Source organism: Engraulis encrasicolus, chromosome 18 (genome assembly GCF_034702125.1).
Source record: "Engraulis encrasicolus isolate BLACKSEA-1 chromosome 18, IST_EnEncr_1.0, whole genome shotgun sequence".
NCBI lineage: Eukaryota > Metazoa > Chordata > Actinopteri > Clupeiformes > Engraulidae > Engraulis > Engraulis encrasicolus.
Genome location: NC_085874.1, coordinates 27,438,951 through 27,466,450, shown reverse-complemented (window position 1 = coordinate 27,466,450; position 27,500 = coordinate 27,438,951). Strand labels below are relative to the sequence as shown.

Genomic DNA, 27,500 nt, shown 5'->3' with positions numbered 1-27,500 from the left:
CGGCCTGTGGCTGTGAGACGTCCACCCGGTGGCTGGTGACCGTTTGGGCTTGCGGCTGCCTCTGGCCCCCTCTCACGGGCCTCACTGGCTGGCGGGGCCCCGACGACGACTGGGGGGCCCTCAGGGGCCTGGTAGACCTCAGCAGAGGCGATGAGTGAGCACTCCCAAACCTCCCTGATGGACAAGATGTGGGACAAAAGAGGAGAGGTTAGGAAGGAGGGCTAGCCAGGGGGTGGGGAAGATTGAGAAACAAATAAAAGGAAGTAGTTATATTGGAGTTATATTAGAGTCAGTTACTGTAGTTATAAAAGACCTGGAAAAAGGAGAATAGGGTGAAGAGAGAAGTGTAGAGCAGACAGACATGGAAATGAGAGGTACTAAAAGATGGAGAGAGAGAGGGGGGAGCAGAAGAGAAGAGAAGAGAAGAGAAGAGAAGAGAAGAGAAGAGAAGAGAAGAGAAGAGAAGAGAAGAGAAGAGAAGAAATGAGGAGAGAAGAGGAGAGATGAGATGAGAAGAGAAGAAAAGAGAAGAGAAGAGAAGAGAAGAGAAGAGAAGAGAAGAGAAGAGAAGAGAAGAGAAGAGAAGAGAAGAGAAGAGAAGAGAAGAGAAGAGAAGAGAAGAAATGAGGAGAGAAGAGGAGAGATGAGATGAGAAGAGAAGAAAAGAGAAGAGAAGAGAAGAGAAGAGAAGAGAAGAGAAGAGAAGAGAAGAGAAGAGAAGAGAAGAGAAGAGAAGAGAGGTGTTTTTGAGAAGAGGAGAGATGAGTGGAAGGAAGGGAGGAGCACACTGTCATGCATGAGTGCAATGAGGAATTGCAGAGCTATTGTCATCTGGATGGCCTGTCCTGGACCCCGTTTCTCGAAAGCATAGCTGCCAACGTACAAGGCTTCCAATGGGAAAATGCATTGAAACCAACTAAGTTCCTAACTTAGTTAGCGACGACGTTGTTGAGAAACGCACCCACCTGGATCCCTTTAGGCCAAAGTCCCACATTGATTAGAGGCAAGGTGTTGGGTTTGAACCTTGGCACGGCCAGTGATGTTGTGCTGGAGAAGGGAAGCGCATCTGTCTAATCTCAGCTCATCAGCTGGGGCAGCTTCCAACAGCCTGCCTGGAGCTACTGAAGTGAAGCTGATTATAGCATTGGATGCTAAAGAGACTGACTGCAGTTGGATTCATTAATCAAATACTTAACTAATTGCAGTCTGATTTTATAAAATGGAATACTGCACTGTGTTTCTAAAGAAAGAACACGACAGAACTTTATGTTTACATGTGACAGCGTGCAATATTGCACGTATACTCTTGCTGTACAGACCGACAGTGTACTGTAGACACTTTATACAATTATACTACACCATGCACTACTACATCTACGTAATGTCCAGAGGCATGCAATGAGCGTAGTCTGATTTCAATGTTCAGACATTCATGTATGGCACTGATTTGTCCCTTGCTCTTAAAACCCTTGGACATGCTTTGCACTCCCTCATCTGAGGTTGAAGGCCGTGGGAATGCTTTGTTTTGGTGGGGCAACCAGATCTATTCTGCACTTTATCAACCTCATGGTTGGTCCAGGGAGGCACAGTACAGTGGCCTTCACTCAGCTGTGAACTCCTATAACTTAAACAATTTCAAAACGAAAAGAAAAAAGACCCTCCACAGCCCGAAATGTGCATATATAGTGTGTGTGTCCCTGTATAAGGCAGCCACACTGAGTGAGAAGGGGCCACCAAGGACGTGGGGTGCAGAGAGACAGTGTGTGAGATACTTTCTGGATGGAGTTAGTGTGAGATGGAGAGAGGGCTCTCTGGAGTGGCATGCTGACTGAGGACCAGGGCCTATGAGGAAGTTCAAAAGAGCAAGGACTGTCAAAGAGGTCCCCCCCCCCTTCTCTTTTAAAAAAAAAGCCAATTTGGGGGGGGGGGGGGGGCTTTATTGGTGTTTTATATAACAGGACAGTGAAGCAGAGACAAGAAGCGAGTTCGGAGAGAGAGACGGGGAAGGGCTGGCAAAGGACCAGGGCCAGGAATCCAACCTCGGTACCCCCACCCCCACCCACCCCCCCCCCCCCCCCCCCCCCCCACCCCCCCCCACCCCCCCCCCCCCCATGCCTCTTAGCTTTTCATTTTCTTTCTCTCTTTTACCTAATGTCTTTCCATCTGTCTCTTTTCTTCTCTCTTCTTCCTTCCATCACTCACTCCCTCTTTCCGCTATAGAACCGGATACGCTGATTTTGGCCAGGTTCCCCACAGAGCAGATCCCGTCAGCCAAAGCAAGTAACGCTGAACAAAAAAGGAGCGAACCAACGGTGGAACAATTGCACACAGGGCCCCAGGGCAAAACACTGATAGGGCCCCCCCATACAGCATGCCTAGGTCATAATGGGGCCCCTACCATCAATATGGGAGGGCCCTGGGCCCAGGGGCAAATGCCCTGCTTGCCCTCAGTTACGCCCCTGGAGCGAACAATGGCAGCACTAGACCCAAAGTCCAATCAAGCAGAGGAGTAGAAGAGAGGCTGTTTCCTTTATTGAGAGACAGTGTGTTCTCTTCCTTTTTTCATTATATAGCAAACACAGAGAAACACGCAGACTCAAACTCGCAGACCCACATACCCACATACCCATAGACTCACAGACACGCAAACACTCTCCCTGGAAGAGGATCAGTGACTGGATCCAGGAATAGCATAAATTCACATCTCTATTAGTTTTACTTTGTGCAACTCTCTCTCTCTCTCCCTCCCTCCCTCTCTCTCTCTCTCTCTCTCTCTCTCTCTCTCTCTCTCTCTCTCTCTCTCTCTCTCTCTCTCTCTCTCTCTCTCTCTCTCTCTCTCTCTCTCTCTCTCTCTCTCTCTCTCTTTCTCTGGTCAGAAGATGAGGAATTCAACCAAATGATGTTTGCAACGAACACATTCAGAACATTCATGTCTACACCACTGCCCTCTCCTGTGCAGGAATGCAATGGCATGTGGCCTAGCAGAAAGAGAGGAGAGTGAGGGATGCCACAATTGTGCAGGGCAGACCACAACACCAATCACAGACCACAGTTTACATTCTGCGCCTGTCTGAGCACAACCCGACCTGAAACACACACGCCACCCAGTGTATTTGTCATATGAGTACCGTGTGTGTGAATGTGTGTGTGTGCGCGCGGGCGTGCGTGCGTGCATGCGTGCATGTGTGTGTGTGTCACATGCTGCTTTCTACTTGATTTTTTCCTTAGCTCTTATTTTAGCTCTTAGCTCTCGTATTTGTCCTTTCTTCCTGTTACGTGTTGTGTGTATGGCCAGGTGGCATTCAATTTTCCCCTTGGAGGATTTATAAAGTCTCTCTCTCTCTCTCTCTCTCTCTCTCTCTCTCTCTCTCTCTCTCTCTCTCTCTCTCTCTCTCTCTCTCTCTCACCTCTCTCCAAGCTCCACTGCAACCAAGTCCCTACTACAGTACATGTTGAGAGACAGTCTTACTAAGAGAGCTGTGTTAAATTATGGCTTTGGCATTAGACTACTCATCTCATCCCGAGAGCCTCTGAGGCTGTCTCTATGACGCTCCTCAGAAGTGGGCCATGAATTTCAGTCCCAATTTCCTTGGTGTAAATCTATCCACTTCAGGCCAGACACACCACAGGGGGGTTGAGGTGAGTAGACAGGGGTGCCGACAGGGGTGGATAAAGGGGACAGTTGTCCCGGGAGATAGGGGCCCCAGAATTGGGTCCTCAATACATTGTGTGTATTGGGCTGAAGGGCCCTTTCAGACGACTTTGTCCTGGGCCTGGCCAAAGCTGTCAGTGGCCCTGCTCTTCAGGCCTGACACTCAGAGGGGGGTTGAAGTGAGAAGGAGCTGGAGCGACTACTATACCCTGGACGATTAGCTGGGAACCTGGCTACTCTTTTCTGTATGATTTACCTCACTGTGTGACTGTGTGTGTGTGTGTGTGTGTGTGTGTGTGTGTGTGTGTGTGTGTGTGTGTGTGTGTGTGTGTGTGTGTGTGTGTGTGTGTGTGTGTGTGTGTGTGTGTGTGTGTGTGTGTGTGTGTGTGTGTGTTTGCTGACTTTCCCATGGGGAGGGATACTCCCACGTTTAAGTGCATGACAACACACAGCTTTGAGGGGGTTGCTCAAATGTTCTTTTGTTTTGTCATGTTGGCAGGGATGTAAACCCCCAAACAGACCTTTGCTTTGCCTGACTGTGTAACCAAACTGGAGCTGTTAGAATTACAGCCTCAGGAACACGCACACGCATGCACACAGAAACGCACGCACACACACACACACACACACACACACACACACACACACACACACACACACACACACACACACACACACACACACACACACACACACACACACACACACACACACACACACACACACACACACACACACACATCTTCATAAAGTGTGTGGACAAGGCTCCTCACCTTCAAATAGACTTCAAACTTCAGACTTCAAGTGCTTACTGTTCCACTGGCCATGTTGTTGCATGCGTAATGAGTATTTGTGTGCTTGGATGTGTATACAAGCCCTCAGAGAATGAACTGCACAGTGTGTCAGCTTACGCCATTCTTACAAAAAAGAGGGGCGGGACGCTGAGCGTGTGTCAATTTGTGTGTGTGTGTGTGTGTGTGTGTGTGTGTGTGTGTGTGTGTGTGTGTGTGTGTGTGTGTGTGTGTGTGTGTGTGTGTGTGTGTGTGTGTGTGTGTGTGTGTGTGTGTGTGTGTGTGTGTGTGTGTGTACTTGTTCTCGCATGTGTTGTGGCTTCATGTATCAAGTCAGGCTCCATAGCTAAAGCAGTAGGACGCCTGTGGTGTCCCACACGACAGCCGGGGCTCTTGCGAATACGGGCCACATCTGGCACAGACGAGGCTGAGAGAGACTTCAGCAAGGCTTCGGGAAGCACACCAAACCCAACACACCACCAGTGCCGCGGCGGGCCAGAGCTGCGCTTTGTTATGGCAACACCATGGTGATACCACGACGACAGACAACAGCACAGTGAGCCCGGATCTGGCTTAGCAGCTTCGAACGCTCATGTCGGGTCTCAAGGGAAGCCCAGGCAAGTCTACTCTATTCCAAAGAACAAAGTTCCGGCTTCATCGATCTGTAATTCATCTTCTTAACACATCTGGTGCGAAAGTCTATGTGTCTTCTGTCCAGCAGTGAGAAAAAGAGGCAGTGTCAGTTTCAAAAGAGCCTTAATAATTGAGATGAAGTAGATAGAAACCCAGTAAAGCTGTGCTAACTGGCCAACAATAACAACCAACAGGCCCGAGGTTATTCCCATCACAGACCATCAAACACCATTAAACTGTCAACTGTCATCCAATAGCACAACACGCGTATAAGCAAAACAAGTTACATTTAGGGAGCAAAAAAAAAGCTTGGCCTTGCCAGACGTAACTGCTCCAGTCCAAAAAAAAAAACATGTCATGCCCGGCTAATCAGCAAAAGTGAAAGGAATGAGGGAGGCGTGGCGTTTCAAACTTGGAGTGCAGCCCTTCCACCAGTTTTTCAATTTCATGGCCAAATATTACTGATTGGATAAAATAGATTGCGTGTTTCAAACTTCAACTAAGCTCACCCCTCCCACCACTAACCGTTCAATTTGGCCGTTCCAGACGGTCCTCTGTACGAGGGTATGGCAAGACCAGGCTAGCAAAAAACAGCAGATTTGATCTTAAGCCTTACAGGTGACTACCAATCTAAATATGTGGTCAAGTAATCCTGTGCAAAGCAGCCTCAGTCTCCAACCCACACAAGACCAGCAACACCACACTGGGAGGAACTACAACCAAGCCAGGAAGCTCAGCTATAAGTCAGTAGCGTATAAGTCTAAGCTAAGCTATGTCAGCTAAGCTAATTCAGGTTTTAGAAGGAAGCTTTATTAATATCGGTCATCATCACCATCATCAAGCTAGGCTAAATCTCAAACAATAACCGTGGCTTTGAAGTCTGGGCCAACTGCAGGCCAAAATAACCTGTATATGCCAAAATAGGAGGGCCGCATGCCAGCCGTGGAAACAAATTGGACCACGGACAAATCAGGCAAACACAATGTGCAGTTATTTGTGGAGAGCTTCCATGAGAGGTGTTAAATGGGAGCATTTCTTGGTGTTCATGACGTTGCTTGAGAACACTTCGACCTAGTCAAGAGGAGAAAGGTTTCAAATAAGCTCCAGTTCTTAGTCAGAGAGGCTAGAGAAACTCCTCAAGTAAGATGGGTCGGGCACTGCACATTGCCAGTGGTGGTGGAAAAAAAAGGTTGACTCCTGCCATGCTTTCCTACTTCTGCCTATGCTCATAACACAGGCCATTTCTCTCAGTAGCTCATGTACTTGGGTTGAAGAGTAGTGGATTAGCTGATTCAGTGAATTGGCTGGAACAAATTCATGGCAGAGGTTTTGCTTTCTTAAGCTGCAGCCATCCGCCTCTTCACATCACGACGACATGCCACACCACGGCACGGCACACAAGGATTGCACTGTGCAGGGCCTAATGCATGGCCTAATGTGGAACCTGGAAAAGGGGGACCTCTGGTCCGACTCTTGGACTTAAGGGGAATACATGCAGTTGCGGAACAATTGCACACAGGGGCCCTGGGGCAAGACACTTAATAGGGCCTATGCAGCTTGCCAAGCTCACAATAGGGCCCCCACCACCAATACGGCAGGGCCCTGGGCCCGGGGGCAAGTGCTTGCTGCTTGCCCTCCCTATAGCGCCCCACCCCTGAATACATGCTACAAAGTGACCTAAAAGCCAGGCTAGCAGCCCAGTAAAAGTGTTGTAATGCAAGAAGGGGGGGGGGTTCCGACGACATTGCAACCGGCCACCACATCACTGTAAAGCCCACCCCGGACTAGCTGCCTTCAGGCCAAGAGTAGCACAGAGTCAAAGCCCATTCACACTCAATGTGTGAGACTGATGCAAATACATAGTGGAGCTTTCCACATGTTTTCTCCATTAATTTCAAACATACAGTAACTGAACCCATGTATTTTTGGGAGTGGGTTGGAAGAGAAGGTATAGAAGGTGGATTGGAGGTATGAAGGTCACTAGTGGCGCACGGGAAGTCAGTGCAGTGATGTCATGTAGAAAAGTAAGACTATCCTCAGCGCTCCTATTCTTCACTATCTGGTGCATCCCTGGAAGGGACTGAGGTCATAGTAGAAAGGAGAGTCACCGGAGAATGTCAAATGTGGAAGATTGGATTGTGCTTTTATTTAGAGAATAGAACAGAATAGAATAGAATATACTTTATTTGTCATGCAAGCATGAAATGTATCTTTCGTCTCACCATAAAAACATACATGTACATTCACTCCATTAAAACACTCATACTCTAAAAAACATAAATACACATAAAAACATTGCACATATCCCATTGCACATATATAGCAGTAAAGACGTGTTAAAGGGACACTGTGTGAGATTTTTAGTTGTTTATTTCCAGAATTCATGCTACCCATTCACTAATGTTACCTTTTTCATGAATACTTACCACCAGCATCAAATTCTAAGTTTTCATTATGACTGGAAAAATTGCGCTTTTCATACATGAAAAGGGGGATCTTCTCCATGGTCCGCCATTTTGAATTTCCAAAAATAGCCATTTTTAGCTGCAAAATGACTGTACTTGGACCATACTAGAAAATATGTGTTTAATACTTAGTCAACTTTCATGTAAAGATCAAATTTGGCAATAGGCAGCCCAATTTCAATAACCAGCATAGTTGCAGTACATTTTTTGACCATTACCTGCACAGTGTCCCTTTAATGTCGAAACGTTAGTTTAGCACTGCTGTAAATCAATGCACAATTCAGAAAGCGATGTGTTTCTCAAACGCATCATTACCAGCCATTAGCGATTTAGTTAGTTGGTTGCCAATGGAATATTACATTGCAACCAACAAAGTAGCTAAAGTAGCTAGCGACTATCGTTTTGAGAAACGCAACCCATAGCAGCACACAGCGAGGGAAGATGGAAAAAGTACAGAACAGTATAAGACTGAGGAACTGTAGAAGTGCGTAGCATAGAGTGAAAGACGAGAAGTACAGAGTAGCATAGAATGAGAGTATGAAAAGTGCAGAGCCGGATGGAAAAAAGAAGAGAAGAAAAGGGAAGAGAAGAGAAGAGAAGAGAAGAGAAGAGAAGAGAAGAGAAGAGAAGAGAAGAGAGCATAAGCAGCTGGTCTGGACCATAGAGAAGGGAAGGGAAGGGAAGGGAAGGGGAGCGGTTGCGCTGGAGCGATGCGATGCAGCTTGACATTCAGCCTACCGAAAGCTTTACGAGCCACCGCCTTTCCACTGACTCGGCCACTGTATCAGAGTGCATTGCAAGGCTTGCTGAGTGAGTATGTGTGAAACAGACAGACAGAAAAAAAGTGAGTGAGAGTATGGGAACGTATGCCTTTGAGACTGCATAGTACGTGCAGGTGTTTATGTAAGATGTTTCATATTTTGTGAATTTAAGGGTTTATAAATTGTGTGTGTGTGTGTGTGTGTGTGTGTGTGTGTGTGTGTGTGTGTTGTGTGTGTGTGTGTGTGTGTGTGTGTGTGTGTGTGTGTGTGTGTGTGTGAGTGTGTGTGTGTGTGTGTGTGTGTGTGTGTGTGTGTGTGTGTGTGTGTCTGAAGGGATATGTGCTGATGAATATATCTACTGTATAGGTTTCTGTCTGTGTTTATGTGTGTGTGTGTGTGTGTGTGTGTGTGTGTGTGTGTGTGTGTGTGTGTGTGTGTGTGTGTGTGTGTGTGTGTGTGTGTGTGTGTGTGTGTGTGTGTGCATGTGTGTGTATGTGTGAGTGCACATGCACTTACGCACGTGTGTGTGTGCGCGCACATTGTGAGTCTGTGTATCCATGGGTGCATTTTGTCATTCATATTACCTCCAAAGAGACTTTTTAGCTCCCATTTGGTTTCGATCAACTCACACTTCCTCTGTTTTCCCCTGTTGGAAGCCTGTCATGCACATAGCTTGGCTACACACAAACACGGACGATTCAACCCAGGGCCGGTTCTAGTGAATTTGGTGCCCTAGGCCAGTGTTTCCCAACCAGGGGTACGTGTACCACTAGGGGTACGCGAGCACACTGCAGGGGGTACTTGGAAAAATGCTTTTATTATAACAAATGTATGGAGCAGTCACATCAGGACAGAGAAAGCAATATAGAACATGAATTAGGGGGCACTCATGGCACAACTAAGAGGCTTAGGGGGTACGCGAGACAAAAAAGGTTGGGAAACACTGCCCTAGGCGATCACCCCTCTTTGCATTTGGTGTAATTAGAAATTGGCATGTGTAAACAAAAATAGTGTCATCAGATCTACAGGCACAGATCTACTACCTACATATGTACTGAGTGTCTATTAATAATAATTGTCCATATACTAAGGCTTAATGCTTTATTTCACTTATAATGTTCTAATTCTGTGGGACTTGGTGCCCCCAAGACATTTGGCGCCCTAGGCAACCGCCTGTTCTGCCTAGGCCTAGCGTAGCGCCGGCCCTGATTTAACCTCACAGAAATGGGGGGAAGAGAAGGAAGGATGAGGAAGAGGGGAACTATTAAAACAAAAAAATGAGAGGAGGTTGCGATTCAACAAAGCGCACAGTGGCCAAGCTAGTCGTCTGCCACTGTCTTTCCTGGAAACCGGGGAGACAGAGGCTGTTTTTGCGCCACTTCCAAACACAATCCCCCATGTTCCAGAGGAGCTGCTTTATGAGTTGCGTTGGATTGTCTGTGTGTTTGTCTGTGTGTGTGTGTGTGTGTGTGTGTGTGTGTGTGTGTGTGTGTGTGTGTGTGTGTGTGTGTTTCCACGTGTCTGTGTCTGTTTGTGCGCGTATGTGTGTACAAAATTGAGCTTCTTTCTCTGAACTCCCCACCCTCCACAATAGACGGTGTTTAGAAAAGGCCAAGTTGCAGGGTACGGTCATATGTACTGATGACAACCGTAGCATTTCTCCCAGACTTCAGGGGACCTGGTGAAGCACCAAATTAGTCTCCTGGACATGACTGGATGCAATGCTCCCATGGAGCCACTGACAAGAGAACTCATCCAGAACGTTTTACAGACCAGTGAAAGCAAGGTTTTGGATCAGGAGAGGCTACTATAACCGTCAAATACTTACATCCATGACCTTGATGTTTTTCGCTGCTGCAGCTTCACCAATTCAGATACACACTTCTCAATGTTAAACGTTCGCCTGGGAGCGTTTTTTTTTTACATAAATAAAAGATCTCTTCGCTGTCAAAAGTGGTTCCACGTTGTAGGATCTCTGACAAACTGTTTTAAAAGCTAATGGAACGGGAACAGACAAGATCGCTCAGCGCAACTTTTCATGAGAAACTCCGAGATCTCCGGAGAGCGTCTCGCTTTATTTGTCTGAGAATCAAACGGAGCATCCAGAGAATTTCAGCAGAAAGTTCATGCACAGTGCTGCAGAGGATTCCAGAAGATTCAGGGAGGAGAAAAACAGTATACCAAAATGGCAGTCCAAAATGGCGGCCTACAGACACAGCCTCGTTACCTGCGGAGGAGTTCCTGCGATTCGAGTTCTCCACAGCAAAGCCGTCCAGCTTGGCAAACTCTGCACCTGGAAGCAGACGGAGGACAACAAGGCTCAGAGGGCACAACTGGCATCTCGGGAAGACAATGGGCACGATCTTGATGACGCAGTGATGCTTTTGCCAGGTAGCACGCATGTACAATTTGCCTGTCTGATGCATTCTGGTTGGAATTTTCTAGCCACAATGCATCAAACTGGCAAAGTGCGCATGCACTCCGCCTGGCAAAAGCAGCACTGCTTCATCACAGGAAGATAATTAGAGAGGGCAGGGAGGGGTATGGGGATGGGAGGGGAGGGGAAGGGCTGCACATCTATCTACAAATGGGGGGAGCCCAATCCTACACAGCTTGTGAGGGTCAGTTTCACAGCTTAAAATTAATCTTACCAGTTGAACACACACTCCCTAATGGGTCAAAGTGGATAGTAAATTGGTCTTTTCTATCAGCCAGACTGAAATTTCACCAGCTTTTGGTCGTTTGGCTGGTGTTAATTTACAGCACAGTCATGTTTCAGCCATGGCTATATTATTTGAACAGACGACAACACAACACGTCTTCGGCATGTTGAGCGTGATCGCAAGTCTACAGGTCCTTGTCTTCCGTTTCTTCTGTCCAAACACCGCCAATTACTTTGCATTGGCTTATCCCCCAATGTTTTCCCCCAAAAAGGGGCGTAACGCACATGGCACATGTCACGCTGGTTACACGTATAGGTTACCGGACCAAGATGGCACCACTGAAGCTTTGGCCACTCGAAAAGCCTGCATGCACGGTGCACCTCTGTTGACAACAGGCCTGGCATGACCAGTGCATAAAGTAGCCTCATTTGTAAAACGCAGCCATTCAGTGAGGCAAGCGGGTGGGGCAACACAAACCAGCATGGCAGACAAGTTTGTCTGGAGTGGGTTAGACAGGCAGCCAAGGCAAGCAGGTGGGAGAGAGAGAGAGAGAGAGAGAGAGAGAGAGAGAGAGAGAGAGAGAGAGAGAGAGAGAGAGAGAGAGAGAGAGAGAGAGAGAGAGAGAGGGAGAGATAGAGGGAGGGGTGTAAGGATAAAGGGATACAGGGAATGGACAGCATCAGAACAGAGAGAGAGAGAGAGAGAGAGAGAGAGAGAGAGAGAGAGAGAGAGAGAGAGAGAGAGAGGAGAGGAAATGGGATAAGTGAGGAGATTCGAATCGGAAAGGGGGGATAAGAGGGGAGATTTGGATTCGGAAATGAGAGGTCAGGAGAGGAGAGAAAATGAGGAGTGAAAGAGAGAAGGGAGGAAAGAGGCGAGATTAGAGGATAGAAGTGGGCAGACGATGAGAAGAAGGAAAAGAAAAGCGAAAAAAAAACAACGAAGTAAAAAAGAAGAGAGGGAATGAAATGGAAGAGGAGTAAAAACGAAAGCATAAAAGATGGAAGGAGAAAAGGAGCTGAGAGGAGAGCAAGGAAAATAAGTGGGAAAGGGGAGAAATGAAAAGAGGGGGCATTGGCAGGAGGAGAAGAGGGGATGAGTGCGAGGAAGGGTGGAGAAAGAAAGAGAGGAGAAAGTGATGACTGATGAGTGTGGCATGCACTGTGCGGAGCAGCTGCCACAACAAAACAGGAGGGGGTGAGTGAGTGTGTGTGTGTGTGTGTGTGTGTGTGTGTGTGTGTGTGTGTGTGCGTGTGTGTATGTGTATGTGTGTGTGTGTGTGTGTGTGTGTGTGTGTGTGTGTGCCAGAGAGAGAGCGAGAATGTGTGTGTGTGCGTGTGTGTGTGTGTGTATACACATTAGGCTTGTGTGAAACCCTAAGTGCATATGCATACACCAAAACGATATGTGTTGGAGGGGAAGCTAAGAGGAAGCCCCAGGCCAACGGAAAGGCTGTCATAGCTGGTGAAGTGCTGGTGTAGTATATCGGGTGCGGGGCCGGATTAATGCACAGGCTACATATGGCTGCAGCCTAGGGGCCCCCACCAGCCAGGGGTCCCCCGATTGGTCAAAAGTGAGAAATTGCAGAATCATGACAAGATGCAGTATTGAAATATTCACCTGTCATGTTGAGTACAGTTGGTAGACGTGTAGTCCCTAATTCCTAGCATGTAATTATGACACTGTCCATGTAAATTTGTCACAAAATTTGCTTTCCGAGGGGCCCTTCAACAACTTGTAGCCTAGGGGCCCCAGGCCATCTTAATCCGGCCCTAAGTGAGTGGAGAGGGGTGAAGAGGGGTCAGTGTGAAGAGCAGAGCTAGGCTAGACTGGGCTGTGTGTGCAGTCAGGCCCCCGTCGACAAGGGGGGGGAAATGGGTATGTTTTCCCGGGCCCAGGGAGACAGGGGGCCCAGAATTGGGTCCCCATTACATTGTATGTATTGGGTAGGGGGCCCTTTCAGATGACTTTGTCCTGGGGCCCAGCAAAAGCTGTCAGCGGCCCTGTGTGCAGTAATCTGATTGGGCAGAGCTGGGCTGCCTGGGACTGTCTGAGCATGCGCACTGACTGACTGACAGACACAAGCCACTGAGTCAGTCCAGCACTTGCTGCACAAACACTGAGGATCCAGCGGGGCTGTAAAACAGAGTATTATGGGCTGTAAAGGGATCCAGAATAGCTCAAGTCCTCTCTACTGGGGCTGGTGGTTGTGGTGAGCAGTAAAACAAATGCAGTGTTAACTCAACACTTAGAGAGTACTCTAGGACCAGATATGCGCTAGAACATGTTGAATTAACCCTCTAAGCTCAAGTTGTTTGTAACTGGGCCCTGGTGGTTGTGGTGAGCAGTAAAAAAATGCAGTGTTAATTCAACACGTGAGGAGTACTCTGGGACCAAATACACTGTAGATTTTTTTTTTTTAATAATATGTTTATTAGGCAAACCATCAAAGTAATACAGCCAGATATATCACAATTACATAGGCCTACCATAGGATTACCCCCTACCATAGGGGGTAATCCCATAGATGTGTATAGAAGACTAGATACGTCACCCCCTTCGCCGACAATTGAAGTCGAACGTCCGCACATGGCGGCCATCTTACCACAGCCAACTGGCGCACCTCTCTGCATTGAGTTGGTAGTAATGTGTTCATCAGATGACCGTAATTTCCTCAAATTTCAATCGATTTTTTAAGGTTTTGGTTGTTATACGGTATAAACAAACTTAAGTAGCCTATGTAGGCTATTCCTGATTCTGCGTTGTGATTAATATTTATATTACATCATATTAATAACATTAGGCATATCTCAGCATAGCCCTAGCCTATCCATGCAATTAAATAGATCCCGTAAATAAACGTACGACCCATATTGATTCTTCTAAAAAGCCCCACTTGCCGTAGGCCTGCATTTCTTCCAGCAAGTCGTCTCTGTCCACAATGAATTGGCCCACCCGTGGCATTGCGTTGGTAGAGTGATGTCCTTACCAGATGACCGTAGCCTATGTCCTCAAATGTTAGTGGATAGCCTACAAACAGTTTGGTTTGATAAATAGAAAACAAACGGAAGTAGACATTAAAAATACTGCGTGATTGATAATTTGAAATTTTAATAAGTAGGCTACCTTAATTTCAAAAAGTAGCCTACCATAGGATTTCAAATAAATAGGCCTAAAGTAAATGACAAATTACCAGACATTGTTAGTAGCCTACATATCAACCATTAGTAGGCTATCACGCCATTTCAGCATCACGTGCATGAATCCAAACATCGACCGGTAGCCCAAATAAAACCACCTCTGCCTGCACGCATTAGCTCCAGGCCAAGACTCAAGTCTGCCACCTTGTGGATACAAGAGGGAATCACAATTCGTCACGGACGGACAGAGCTATTATCTTAATTAATTAACTTAATGAAGTGCACTGCCAAAAACAAGTAATCAAATAAAACCCATTACTTTTGTTAGAAAACGTTGTACTTTTAGTATTTTACCATTCTGGTTACACTTATCTCACTACAGTGCTGAATCATATTGCATGCTTTTACTTCAATGCATTGTCAATGTGCCGGATGTGCTACAAAAAGGTTTCACCTTACATATTAAGTCTTCTCCTTATATTTGTCCTCTCTCTCCTCTTAATAACAATAGTCAAGGTGTATGCTTGTGATATGGGCACCACTTAAAATACAGGTAATACAATTATTTATATATAAAGTATAGGCCATGATTTGAGGTGCCACAGACAGCCCATGCCATAACAGAAGGCATACCTCTCAATCCTTTTTCCAGAACCTATGTTACCCCCACAACATTATTGTAACAAAGACCATATAGTCATGGCTCTAAATTAACGTTTTAGTCAACACCCAAAATGGCTTGTAGAGGTGAAGTCTTACTATCCAAACACGCACACACTAATGGGTCAAAGTGGCTAGTGAGTTTGGTCTTTTCTACCAGCCAAACGTAAATTTCACCAGCATTTGGCCAGTTGGCTTGTTTTAATTTAGAGACCAGCATATTACTAAAATGTATAACTTCTGCCAGGGATGTCAAACTCTGGCCTGCGGGCCAAATTTGATGGGAATGAGTATTTCTGTTATTTGCACATTTGCGTGTGTACTGTATACTTTAATAAAAATTGAAACTTCTTCCCAGATTTTGATTTTGGCCCCTGGTGAAGTTGAGTCTGACACCCCTGACTTAAGCCTCTTGGCAATTTCATAGCAACACTATATTGTTAGTAATAAAACAGTTAACAGCTAAAGCATACACAAAGACATCACCTCATCATCAAAGTCAGTCGTTTAATGTCATGTGAATCATAATCCAAGTTGTTTTCATTAAACAAACCCGAAACCATATGCAACTACTAGGCTGTGCTTGAATGTGTTGTAATGCGCAGCTGCTATGATGGTCCACGGTTCAGAGGGCAGGACGAGTGGCTAGGCTGGTCTGGCCTGGATAGGGCTGTGCTGTGCTGTGCAGTGCAGTGCAAGACTGGACTGGGCTGGGCAGCTGCTGTGCTGTGCTGGATTGGGCAGGGCTGGTAGATCAATGTCCTGTAAATCACAACACAAGTTGTTTTCAAAGAACAAGCCACAAAAACAAAACCATATGAAACTGAAACAGTGTGTCACAGAAGTGAGTACACCCTGGGGTGCGGAGTACCGGTAAGATAATAGGTTTAATACTGCCCATAACCCACATTTGAAAAAAGCAAGGTCTGCTATTTAAATAGAAAACACTTACAACCACACCATGCCATTTGAGACAAGTGTCCTATGAAGATACACCCGAAATAAACATGCGCACTACAGATCTACTACATGACTGTTTTATTTGTTTGCGGTGGGGGGTGGCACCGCACCAGTAAAAAATGAAAATTACTTTACCCCTGAGTACTTCAGAAGTCGCAGTACATGTTGACATGCATATTCCTTGAATTTCAGCTTTCCAATATTGATGGGATTCATTCAGTCCCAAACCATGTCAGTCCCACTACCATGCTTGATTTTACACACCGGATACTTTTCTTTACATAAATCGCTTTTCACCAATATACATAATTGACATCATCAAAAGCAAATTTGTTAATCTTGTTAATCATTAAGACACAGAGTAAGATTATGGGCTACTAGAACCATGTGTGGTCTGATGACACCAAGATAAACAATGCTGCTTTAGTGGTATTTATTTATTTATTTATTTAATTATTTGAACGAAGAAAAGTTACAAGTCTGTAAAATCAAGCATGGTAGTAGTGGGACTGTTTTGGGGCTGCTTGAATAATGCCAATATTGGAAAGCTGAATCTCACCAAAAGAAATGTGCATGTCAGTGCTGTGACTACCGAAGCAGATCATGATTCTCTCTCTATGGGATTATAACAGGGTGTAGGCCTACTCACTTTTGAGGTACATTTTGAAACAGTAATGGCTGCATTTCAAATTATTTCGAGTGAAAAATAAATTGAAGTGGCTGTACAAACAATACGCTGGCTACTGTTCATTGTGTCAAGGTGAACTTTCTTAAAGGGACACTGTGTGAGATTTTTAGTTGTTTATTTCCAGAATTCATGCAGCCCATTCACTAATGTTACCTTTTTCATGAATACTTAACACCATCAAATTCTAAGTATTCATTATGACTGGAAAAAATGCACTTTTCATACATGAAAAGGGGGATCTTCTCCATGGTCCGCCATTTTTAATTTCCAAAAATAGCCATTTTTAGCTGCAAAAATGACTACTTGGACCATACTAGAAAATATGTGTTTAATACTTAGTAAACGTACATGTTAAGATCAAATTTGGCAATAGGCAGCCCAATTTCAATAAGCAGCATATTTGCAGTACCTTTTTTGACCATTTCCTGCACAGTGTCCCTTTAAATGTTTTCCCATGAACAGATAGACTTACAAATATGCAGAAATGTGTGCTCATTTCTGTGACATGCAGTAAATTACTGGAGTGGCTGTGAGGGCCTACCTTTCAGGGGGTAGGACGGATGATTAAGCTGGTCTGGGCTGGGCTGGGCTGGGCTGTCCTGTCCTCAGTGTCCTGTCTTGTTCTTGTGTGGGGCTGGGCTGGGCTGGGCTCTGCTCTGCAGCCCTTGGACTGGACAGGGCTGTGATGTGCTGGTAGTTTGATGTCCTGTACAAATAAAACATAATGCAAGTTGCTTTCAATAAATAAACTCGTGGAAGAAAGCTGCAACTGCTAGGACGAGCTTGGAATGGCTTGTGCTGGAAAATGGCTGTGAAGGGCTTTAAGTTTTGCCAAAGATCCTCTCCGAAGTTCATATTTTTAATTCAAAACGAATTTCGAAACTTTTAATATACAGTATTCGTATATTTACTGTATTCTTTATTTACCATTAAAATGCATTTACTTTAAACCTGAAAGCTGAAGGTGAGTTGTTCAATCAGTCAGTGGTGAAAGGCTATTACAGAGATACTGTAGTGTTATTAGCAAATGGCCCATTAACAGATTGGGAAATTCACACGAAACTTACCAGCATTAGGCTATTGTTTAGCGATTTCACAACAATTATTAATGAGAGGGCACTTCAGGTGTGAATGTTATAAAACGGCCCAAGGCCAGTAGCAGCTAAACTGGTAGCCACAGATGTGGGTGGAATTTAGCCAGTGACAGGTGCTAGGCGCTAAACGGTCATTTTTAACACGGTGGCATGTTAAAGAAATTACTTTGCCAACTTGAGCTAACCGGTTATAATATGTAGGTAAGTGTTAGCAAGTAAAATGACTACACTTAGTCTAAAACGAGACATTACGAGCACAATAGTTCGCTAGAATTAGCACGCTAATATACACATTTAGCTAGCCTGATGTTTGCCTGAAGCCGAAACAAATATCATTTTATCAAAATCCAAAAATAATAAGTTATTTTCTTACTCTTGACGTAATCACGGGCACTTGTATAGCTTGAAACTTATATACACATCACATTTTCAGGCAGATAAAAGAGTGAACATTTAGAAAACTCGGCGGTCTTACCTCAGATTACATTTGGTGTAACGTGGATTCTGTTGACAGTTGGCTGTGGCAATATGGCCGACCTGTGCGGACGCGGTGGAATATACTGTGACGTATCTAGTCTTCTATACACATCTATGGGTAATCCTAGCCAGGCTGCGCCCTCCTAGTGACGCAACACCTTCGGCGGCGCTGCTTCTAGTCAGGCCTCGAACTGAGGGGCCAAGATGGCGTCAGCGGAGGAAGGCGTGTTCGTTTGAGCTCGTCAAGGGAAGTGGTTATTACAACTTTATAACAACTAATATTGATGCAAACCATTTGTTTTATTTCGTGTTACGCTATTTCTAATAACTGAACTTTATGGGAAAGAAATTGAAGAGTGGAAAAATAAAGAAGAAGATACCGAAGATGGCAGCAGACAAGGCTAACCATGTGGGTGAGCAAGTGGAAGACATGATATTCTTTGACGACTCGAATTCAAAAATAACTGAAGACATTGCACTAATTCCCTTGCCGGATACCCCAGTGAAACCGTTGTCCAAAAAATCTAAAAGAGAAGAATCACACAGTGTTAACGAGGACATTTTAGCTGCGATAAGCAAATTGTCCCTCAAGCATGATGCTACCTTCCAGAAAGTGTCAGTGATTGAAAAAACAACTCAGGCTACTTCAAAAGAACTGGACAAATTATCCACTACAGTGAAGCAACTCGTTGCCGAGGTTGGTGAAAACAAAAAGGAGCTTTCCCGTCTGCAGAATGAAGTGCACATGCTGCAAAAAGACAACACCGCTTTGAAAAAAGCTTTGATCGAAACGCAACGCTACGGCTGGAGATCCTTTCTGAAACTCCATGGTTTGAAAGAACAAGCTGGAGAAGATGTCAGAGGGAGAGTCATCGAGGTTCTACAGCGAGTGGCAACTGATCTTCCTGCTAACGACCTCTACGCGGGTGTGGATGTGGTACACCGCCTCGGGCCGCCACCGACGGATGCGAAGTGCCGCTCAATTATCATCCGCTTCTCATTCAGAAGAGTGAGAGACGCGATCTGGCAAGCTTCGAAAAAGTGCAAGTTTCTTCAGCATAACGAACTATCTATCACGGAGCCTGTCCCACCAGAAGATAGAGCGGCACGAGAGAAGTTGTGGCCTTTAGTCCAGAAGGCAAGAAGCCAAGGGAAGAAGGCATCTTTCAAAGACTCTCATGCTCTCATCGACGGTAAAAGATATGATTATACAGAGGTCACTGTGGATTGAATGGCATAGGCTATAGCTCCATTTCTAGTAAACATGCCAAATCTACCTTTGCTCTTATTTTCCTTCAGAGATGATGGGCTCTTAATTTAGTCCTGCCTTTTTAAGTTGTATGGTTAGACCTACTCTAATTTATAGGATAGGCCTATATTTCCCAGTAACTTCTGTGGTAGCCTATTTTTTTTCTCTCTTTTGCTGATATTAGCCCATACAAAAAAAAAAAAATCCTTTGTTTTTCAATAAGCCTGAATTCAAAATAAACAGTCAGTTTACACTCAGTGAGCTGAACTTAAAGAGATTTCAATAAGTTTAATAGGCTATCTGGTGATGCTTATTGTGCATCAGAATATGTTAAGGTTGTTATCCACCTCCCTTTGTAGGTGAGTTTTTTGTGCAAGTTCTTGCATATCAGTGTTTATTGTTAAGTTTATTTTCATGGTTGAATCTTTGTGTTGTGTGTCTTTAAATGTTAGAGGAATACGAGAAAATGTGAAAAGAAAGGCTTTATTTTTATTTTGCAAGAGAAGTGAGGCAGATTTTGTTCTGTTACAAGAAACACACTCACTTGAAGAAGATGGTAAATTTTGGAAATTACAATGGGGGAACAAGACCTACTATTCTCATGGTAGCAGCCACTCTGCAGGTGTTGCGATACTCTTACATAGATTTAAAGGAGAGGTTTGGAAATAATGCATTCTTTAGAAGGTAGATGGGTCTTAATTGTTGCCAAATACGATTATCGGTAATATATATGGGTATAATTCTAGTCAACTTAACAAAATCCTTTTTGCTGAGATCTCCAGTAAAACTAAATCACTCAATGACAAATATAAAGACTCAATAATAATTCTGGGTGGAGATTACAATGAATGTATGGACGGTTCAATTGATAGATTTCCTCCCAAGTTGAATCAAAGTTCTTATTTAAATAACTTAATATTGTCCTTAACTTCTGATCTATCTTTAACTGATACTTGGCGTTTCTTTAACCCAGATTTAGTTGATTTCACTTGGTCCAACAATACTATGACATTGAAATCAAGAATTGATTTTTTTTTAGTCTCACAGTCTGCTTTGTCTTTAGTTATAGATACCACCCACTCTGCTGCACCTTTAACAGATCACAAACTCATAACTCTCAAGATTGGTGACCTACACACCAAACCAGCAATAAGAGGATATTGGAAATTTAATAATTCCTTATTAACTGATGAGGAATTCAATAACTGTATTAAAGCACTTATTAAAGAGCTGTTTGCTGATTGCAGTGATGGATACAAACAAAAATGGGAATTTTTTAAATACAAAACTAGACTCATTGCCTCAAAACGATGTAAACTAATTAAAGCCAGTAGGAATCAGTTAGAAACTGAATTATTGCAACGCTTAAATGTATTATCCAAAGAAGATAATACAGAAGAAGAAAAGTTAGAAATAAAACAAATCAGTCTGCAACTTGATGCTCTTTATTTAAATCTAGCAAGAGGTGCCTTTGTGCGGTCTAGAGCCAAATGGCTGGAAGAGGGAGAGAAAAACTCTACTTACTTTTTTGCTTTGGAGAAAAGGAATGGTCAAAGGAAAATGCTGAACTGTCTTAATATTAATGGTAAAATCTGTAATGATGACACTCAAATTTCAAACCATGTTTATAATTTCTATAAAGAATTATACACCTCCAATTTTAATGACTGTACAGCAGAGGTGTTCATCAAAAAAATTGAGAGGTACATTCCAACCATAGATGACTCTTATATGTCATTCTGTGACTCTGACATAACGAAAACAGAGATAAGGAAAGCACTCTTTTCAATGAAGAAAGGTAAAGCCCCCGGTATAGATGGTTTATCTATGGAATTCTATGTTCATTTCTGGGAATACATTGAGAACCCATTATTCTGTATGTTCACAGAATGTATTGAACAAATGCATATGACGACAACTATGAAGCAAGGAGTTATTTCTCTAATTCCTAAACCAGGGAAAGATGTGCATTCCGTTGAAAATTGGCGCCCAATATCTCTGTTAACAATTGACTATAAAATTTTAGCACTGGTCTTTGCAAAAAGGTTCAAAACTGGCCTTGATGCTATCATATCAGAGACACAATCTGGATTCATGAAAAATCGCCACATTACAAACAATATAAGACTGGTACTTGATCTTTTGGATTACTCAGATGAGGTACACTCTGAAGCTCTCATGCTACTACTAGACTTTTACAAGGCCTTTGACTCCATTGAGCATCAGTTTATTTTTCAATCTCTCAAGCTATTTGGATTTGGTGAACCCTTTATTAATATTATACAGACGCTTTATAAGGACATAAACAGCTCTGTAATAGTTAACCACAGCACTACTCAAAGATTTAATGTTGAGCGTGGAATAAGGCAAGGGTGCCCTCTTTCCCCATTTTTATTTCTGCTAGTGACAGAGCTTCTTGCTTTAAGTATACTTAATGATTCTGATTTAAAGGGCCTAACCATTTTTGAAAGGGAAATTAAAATATCACAACTGGCAGATGACACAATTTTATTTTTACAAGATAAATTACAACTTCCTCATGCGCTGGCTCTTGTGGAGCAGTTTTCTGATGCATCAGGCCTAAAGTTGAATGTTTCAAAATGTGAAATATTACCCCTGAAGGTCTGCAATGCAGTGGCGGCTGGTAGTCTGTCAAACAGGGGAGGCTGTTCAATTACAATATGTCCAGAACGCAAAAATAAAGAGGGGGGGGGGGGGATTTTGACACACATCTTACATTGGTCCTGAGCCACATATGGCCTCACACACTAAAGGACTCTTGTTGAAACAAATTTGTTAAACGTTAATCATTATCCCCCTTGTAGCCTATTCATAGGGAAATGTTTTTATTATTATTATTATTATCATTAGGCCTACCTCCGCCACATAATGATGTGATTTAGTTTGCCTTCGTTGTCTTTGTTCATTACTGGGTGCACGGCTTAACTTACCACTAGAGGTCGCAAAATCTTTAATTATTTACCAGACATTGCCAACACAGTAGGAAACAAGGACTCGCCACTCACGGGACTTGGCAGTTAACCAGTTGATAAGACACCACGAAAGCTCAAAAGAAACGGTTGTTCTTCCCTACCTTTTTCACCAAGTCAATATTAGGCAGTGCTCTGCTCTGCTCCTTGATATTCATTTTCTCCTCATAAGGACGACTGGAATTCGCCAGAATTTAATCCACAATGCTTGGCATTTTGCATAGCTCTCTAGCTTTCTTGCAAGCTAGCCCTAACGAAAAGTAGGCAACTTCAACTTTTGAATTGGGAGATTAAAAAGGATAAGGACATGCCACTATTAAGACTTTATTCGCAACACTAGTGTCACTAGGTTTACAAGAATATGTACACAAAACTGGAGTACACCGCAATGAATAGCTTCCCCACTGGTTACCACGACGAAACTTCTCAGTCAAATTAATAACATATCCGCATTTCGAAATGAAATCAACTACTGTAGCCTACTGACACGGGGTTCACCCAATCACAAGTCGGAGCTCCAGTCTCCGGTCCCTCCCCCCTCCTCTCTCTTCTCCATTCACTCCCAGTGAGGCTCAGTCTCAAAATCAAAAAAATTTCACGGCAATAGCCAATGGCCGTTTAGCATTTTGCCATTGAAAAATCGTACAATCCCACATGCCATTGAAGTCCATTGAGACTCGACTCGCTTGCGTTGTCATGAGCGGAAAAAACTCGTGCGAGCCTCGGGATCTTATAACAGATTGGTTTCATCTCTAAGTTGAGCACATGCATTTTCTATGGAGCTGGGTCTGAAATAGTAATGTTATTAAGTTGTGTAAAGCATTAGTTTACATACTATTCTCCGTGATTTTGGACAGGAGGCGGCGCCTCCCTTGTACTCAAAGAGGAATCGCCTCTGCTGCAATGATACAGTATTGTATAACATCCCAGTAAAACAAACAGTTAAATATTTAGGTATACAAATAACTAAGGATCCCAAGATAAGAGAGGAATTAAATTTTGCAGGGAAAATAATAAAAGCCAAGAACATCTTTAACTCCTGGTTACAACGAGATCTTAGTATATATGGTAGAGTATTGCTTTCTAAAGCAGATGGTCTTTCTCATTTTGTTTATCCATCTGTCTCCTTATTTCTAAAAGACAAAACAATAAAACAGGTCAACAAATTATTTCTGGATTTCATTTGGAGGAAGTGGTGGCGGATTGTAAAGCTAATGGAGGCTTAGATGTTTTAGACTTCTCCAACACAATCAACTCCTTCAGGACTGGTTGGATTCGGAGATGCCTTTTACAACCCAACTCACTCTGGTTCTTTATCCCTAATCACATATTCAATAAATTAGGTGGTCTTTCTTTTATTCTTAAGTGCAACTTTTCCCCTTCTAAACTACCTCTTAAACTTTCTAATTTCCATAAGCAATGCCTACTTGCCTGGAGAATGTGCTTTGTTCATAACTTCTCCCCCCATAAAGTATTTATATGGAACAATTCTGATATCACTGTAAGAAACAAAACCTTATTTTACCCTAGTTGGTTTGAACATGGAATTTATGATATTTTCTCTTTATTTGATGATTCAGGTTCTTTCTTGACGTATGAACAGTTTCTGTCACGTTTTCTTTTTCCTATACCCTTTCGTCAATTTCAAACAGTTATAAAGGCAATCCCTCAAGGGTTAGCGCTTTTAATTAAAAGTCACCTGTCATATAATTTACCTAATTTTACTCCACTCTCCTCAGAAATCATATTGAACGGCATTAACATATTTGATAAAAAATGTGACAACAAACATATACGTAAATCTCTTCAACAAAGGGACAGAATCACTCCTAGAGGGAAATTTTTTTGGAATCCTTTAGTTCAAGACATCATTTGGAAGAAGGCTTGGCTACTACCTCACAAATACTGCATTACGAATAAAATAAAGGAAACTCATTTTAAAATTCTCCATAAGATTTACCCCACAAATGTATTTATTTCCAAATACACAGACTTAAGTTCAAATTGTTCTTTTTGTGGTAATGAAGATGAAACCCTTGTACATTTATTTTTTGACTGTAACACAGTGAAACGCTTTCTTCCAGACCTTCGTTTTTATCTTTTTTCATGTTTTCAGTCTTAAAGATATTTTCTTTTACTATGAAAACTCAAGTGACCCTTCTTTTGAATTTTTAGTGAATTTCTTCCTTTTACATGCTAAGTTTTTTATTCATAAGCAAAAAATTTAAAAAATGCAACCCTTCTTTATGATATTTATTTTAGAAATGTCTTCTCTTCTCAATTCTCTCAAGCTTGTAAATAATAAGAAAAATGACAGACTTTTGAATATTCTTTAATTTATTCCTCTTGTTTGTTTGTTTATTGTCTATTTTATTAATTTTCATTTCTTATTAGAGTTGTTTAATGTAACCTAATCAAAATGGTCTATATTTACTATGTTTCCTTGACCTTGTGTGCCTTATTGTTATGTCATGTCTGTCATCCTCTTTTATTGCACTAATAAAAAAATAAAAAAAAAAAAAAAAAAGTCAGGCCTCGAACTCGATTAACACCGTTACCCAGCTCCGGAAAAATCGGGAAACTGGGTAGAGGCTTGACGTAGTAGAAATGCGACCGTATCCATGGATACAATACACAGAAGCGCTTCGTTCGTTTTTACCGACACTGACAGAGAGAGATAGATAATAATATAATATAATATAATATAATATAATATAATATAATATAATATAATATAATATAGTCAAGTATAGTATAGTATTCGCCTTATTCACCCGGAACGTTGTAAAGACGTTGAGGGGTACATTTCAGGGGTACACTCGGCAACACACCCAGCTGTCATGGCGCCTCACTGTTGTGTGCCCAAATGTACGTCCTTAAAGAGAAAAATATCCTACCGTGGACAGACTTTCCACCGTTTCCCGAAAGAGCAGGCACTTCGGCGTGAATGGATACATCACATCAAGAGGGATCCTGGTCCATATTTCAAGGTAAGATGCGAAATTATGTCCAATCATACGCAGAGCTAGCACAAATAAGCTAGCTCGCCAAACTTGTCATGACTCATGTAGCCTAATGAAGCGAATGCCTCGACGAGATAACAAAACATATGTATGTGTAATTACACAACGCTACATTTATGTGATATTTCCAGATCGCTTTTTCAAGATTATGCTTTCAATTTTGTTGTAAGCGACCCGATGGTGTGCTACTAGAACCTGTAGCATAGGCATAGGCCTACTTGTGCCAAAATCAAGTTGTTTTGCTAACGAACTAAAATACATACATCCTGGTATTTATGGTTACAGATCAACGCCGAGACCAAGGTTTGCTCCGAGCACTTTGAGAAGCAGTGCTTTGTAAAGACCGCCCGTGGTATCACAAAGCTTATAAAGGATGCTGTGCCAACTTTGTTCGCCTGGACTTCAGAGAGGCCAAAGAGGAGAATCATCATTCGCAGACCGAGGTTATTTTGTTCAGTCAATATTCAACTGACATGTGTGTACCAACCCTCTTTAATAATACTTAAAAAACGGAGAATAGTTTGCCATAGGAATACATTTAAATTTAGACAAAAGACTAGATAATTAATATATGTGCTGGAGATATATTTGTTTGCATTGATCATGTCCTCCTGAGTCATGAGCCAAAGATTTCAAACTGTGATGTTATTACATTGCATTACATTTCACTTAGCTGACACTTTCATTTTATTCAAAGTGACTTAATTATTACCATATTTGTCAAGGTATGGTTACAGTCCCTGGAGCAATGTTAGGTGCCTTTCTCAAGGGCACTTCATGTAGGGAGAGGTCAGGGGGATTCGAACCTGCAACCCCCAGATTGAAAGACCAACTCTCTAACCACTAGGCCACGGCTGTCCTACCACTAGGCCACGGCAGCCCTGTGTATGTTGTGACTCTCCTGTCCTGTGTGTTTCTTTTTCAGTACGGATTCCATGGAGGTGGATGAAAACCAGCCTGATGAGAACCAACCTGATGTGAGAAGGGATGCCTTGAGGTAAGTTAATGAATTGTATTTAGTTGTGCCATAGTTTGTAATTCATTACTGCATTCAGTTTTATACCAGTTAGGAATTGACAGTTTGATCACAACTAGTAGTGTTGTCTTTTTGCCCCTCCAGCACAGATGTACCTCCTCCACACCCGTACCATGATTATGCTGTTCCACCGCTGACACCAGAGGAACAACTTGAGGCGGCTCGCAAGCACATCATTGAGCAAGACAAGTTAATAGCACAACTTAAAGATAAAGTGTTCAGTGTGTCAAGATTCCAGTGTGATGATGGTCAGATGTCATTTTACACAGGATTCCCAGACTATGCCACCTTTAAAGCTGTATATATGGCTCTACAGCCCACAGCCACAAGCATGTTAGGATGGAGTCAGGCTCAAAGGCTTAAACAAACAGAGGTACAGGTCATTAGACAGGCATTTAATATCTCCAAACTAGCAACTATGGACCAGTTCTTTCTCTTTCTCTGTTGCCTCAGACAGGGGTTTGCTGAGCAGGACCTTGCGGTGCGCTTTGGTGTGTCACAGTCAACTGTGAGCAGAATCTGTGTCACCTGGGCTAACTATCTATACTTCATGTTAGGATCTCTCCCCATTTGGCCTTCAAAAGCCACAGTAGATGAATGTATGCCTACTTGTTTTCGAAACACTTACCCAGACACCAGAGTCATTCTAGACTGTACAGAAATATATGTGCAAATGCCTAGTTTGAAGGTACTTAAATCCAAAATCTATTCCCATTACAAGGGCGGCAACCCAACTTTCAAAGGCCTGATTGGAATTGCCCCGTCTGGTGAGGTGTCATTCGTTAGTGACCTGTACACAGGCTCCATATTCGAGAAGGAGATTACAGAATTGTCCGGCATCCTAGCAATGCTTGAAGAAGGCGATTTAGTCATGGCAGACAAAGGGTTTCTGATTAAGGAAATGCTATCAAAATTAAATGTCTCCCTTGTGACTCCACCCTTTTTAGGCCCAAGTGGCACTTTCAATGCAGATGAAGTCACAGAAACACAAACAGTCGCAAGACTTCGTATTCATGTTGAACGTGCGATAAGGAGAATAAAAGAATTCCACATATTTGATGGCGTCATTCCCATGACACTAGTAGGCTCTGTTAACCAGATGTGGGCAGTGAGTGCAATGTTAACAAACTTCCAAGGCCCATTATTCTGAAATTCTGAAAAATTCAGTCAAGTGAAACAGGAAACATACATTGAATTGATGTTTATTTGTACAAATCT

The 27,500-nt window shown here is 43.1% G+C and overlaps 1 protein-coding gene and 2 long non-coding RNA genes across 4 annotated transcripts in view; 1 reads left to right on the top strand and 2 right to left on the bottom strand.

Annotated features, from left to right (window-relative positions):
- Window positions 1-27,500, bottom strand: part of fndc1 (fibronectin type III domain containing 1) — a 108,619-nt gene that overhangs the window by 54,964 nt on the left and 26,155 nt on the right. For both annotated transcript variants that reach the window (XM_063223372.1, XM_063223371.1), the window contains 2 exons: window positions 10,530-10,595; window positions 1-174 (listed from right to left, as the gene is read on the bottom strand). The exon at window positions 1-174 is cut by the window's left edge and continues 30 nt beyond it. In XM_063223372.1, coding sequence (XP_063079442.1) covers window positions 1-174; window positions 10,530-10,595 — 240 coding nt within the window. The remainder of the gene's footprint in view (window positions 175-10,529; window positions 10,596-27,500) is intronic.
- On the bottom strand, window positions 15,464-18,097 carry LOC134469230 (uncharacterized). The gene is made up of 3 exons (XR_010038949.1): window positions 17,983-18,097; window positions 16,955-17,119; window positions 15,464-15,527 (listed from the first exon to the last, which is right to left on the bottom strand). It is a non-coding gene; the product is annotated as an uncharacterized LOC134469230 (long non-coding RNA).
- Window positions 25,529-26,901, top strand: LOC134469231 (uncharacterized). Its single transcript, XR_010038950.1, has 3 exons — window positions 25,529-25,689; window positions 26,172-26,243; window positions 26,367-26,901. It is a non-coding gene; the product is annotated as an uncharacterized LOC134469231 (long non-coding RNA).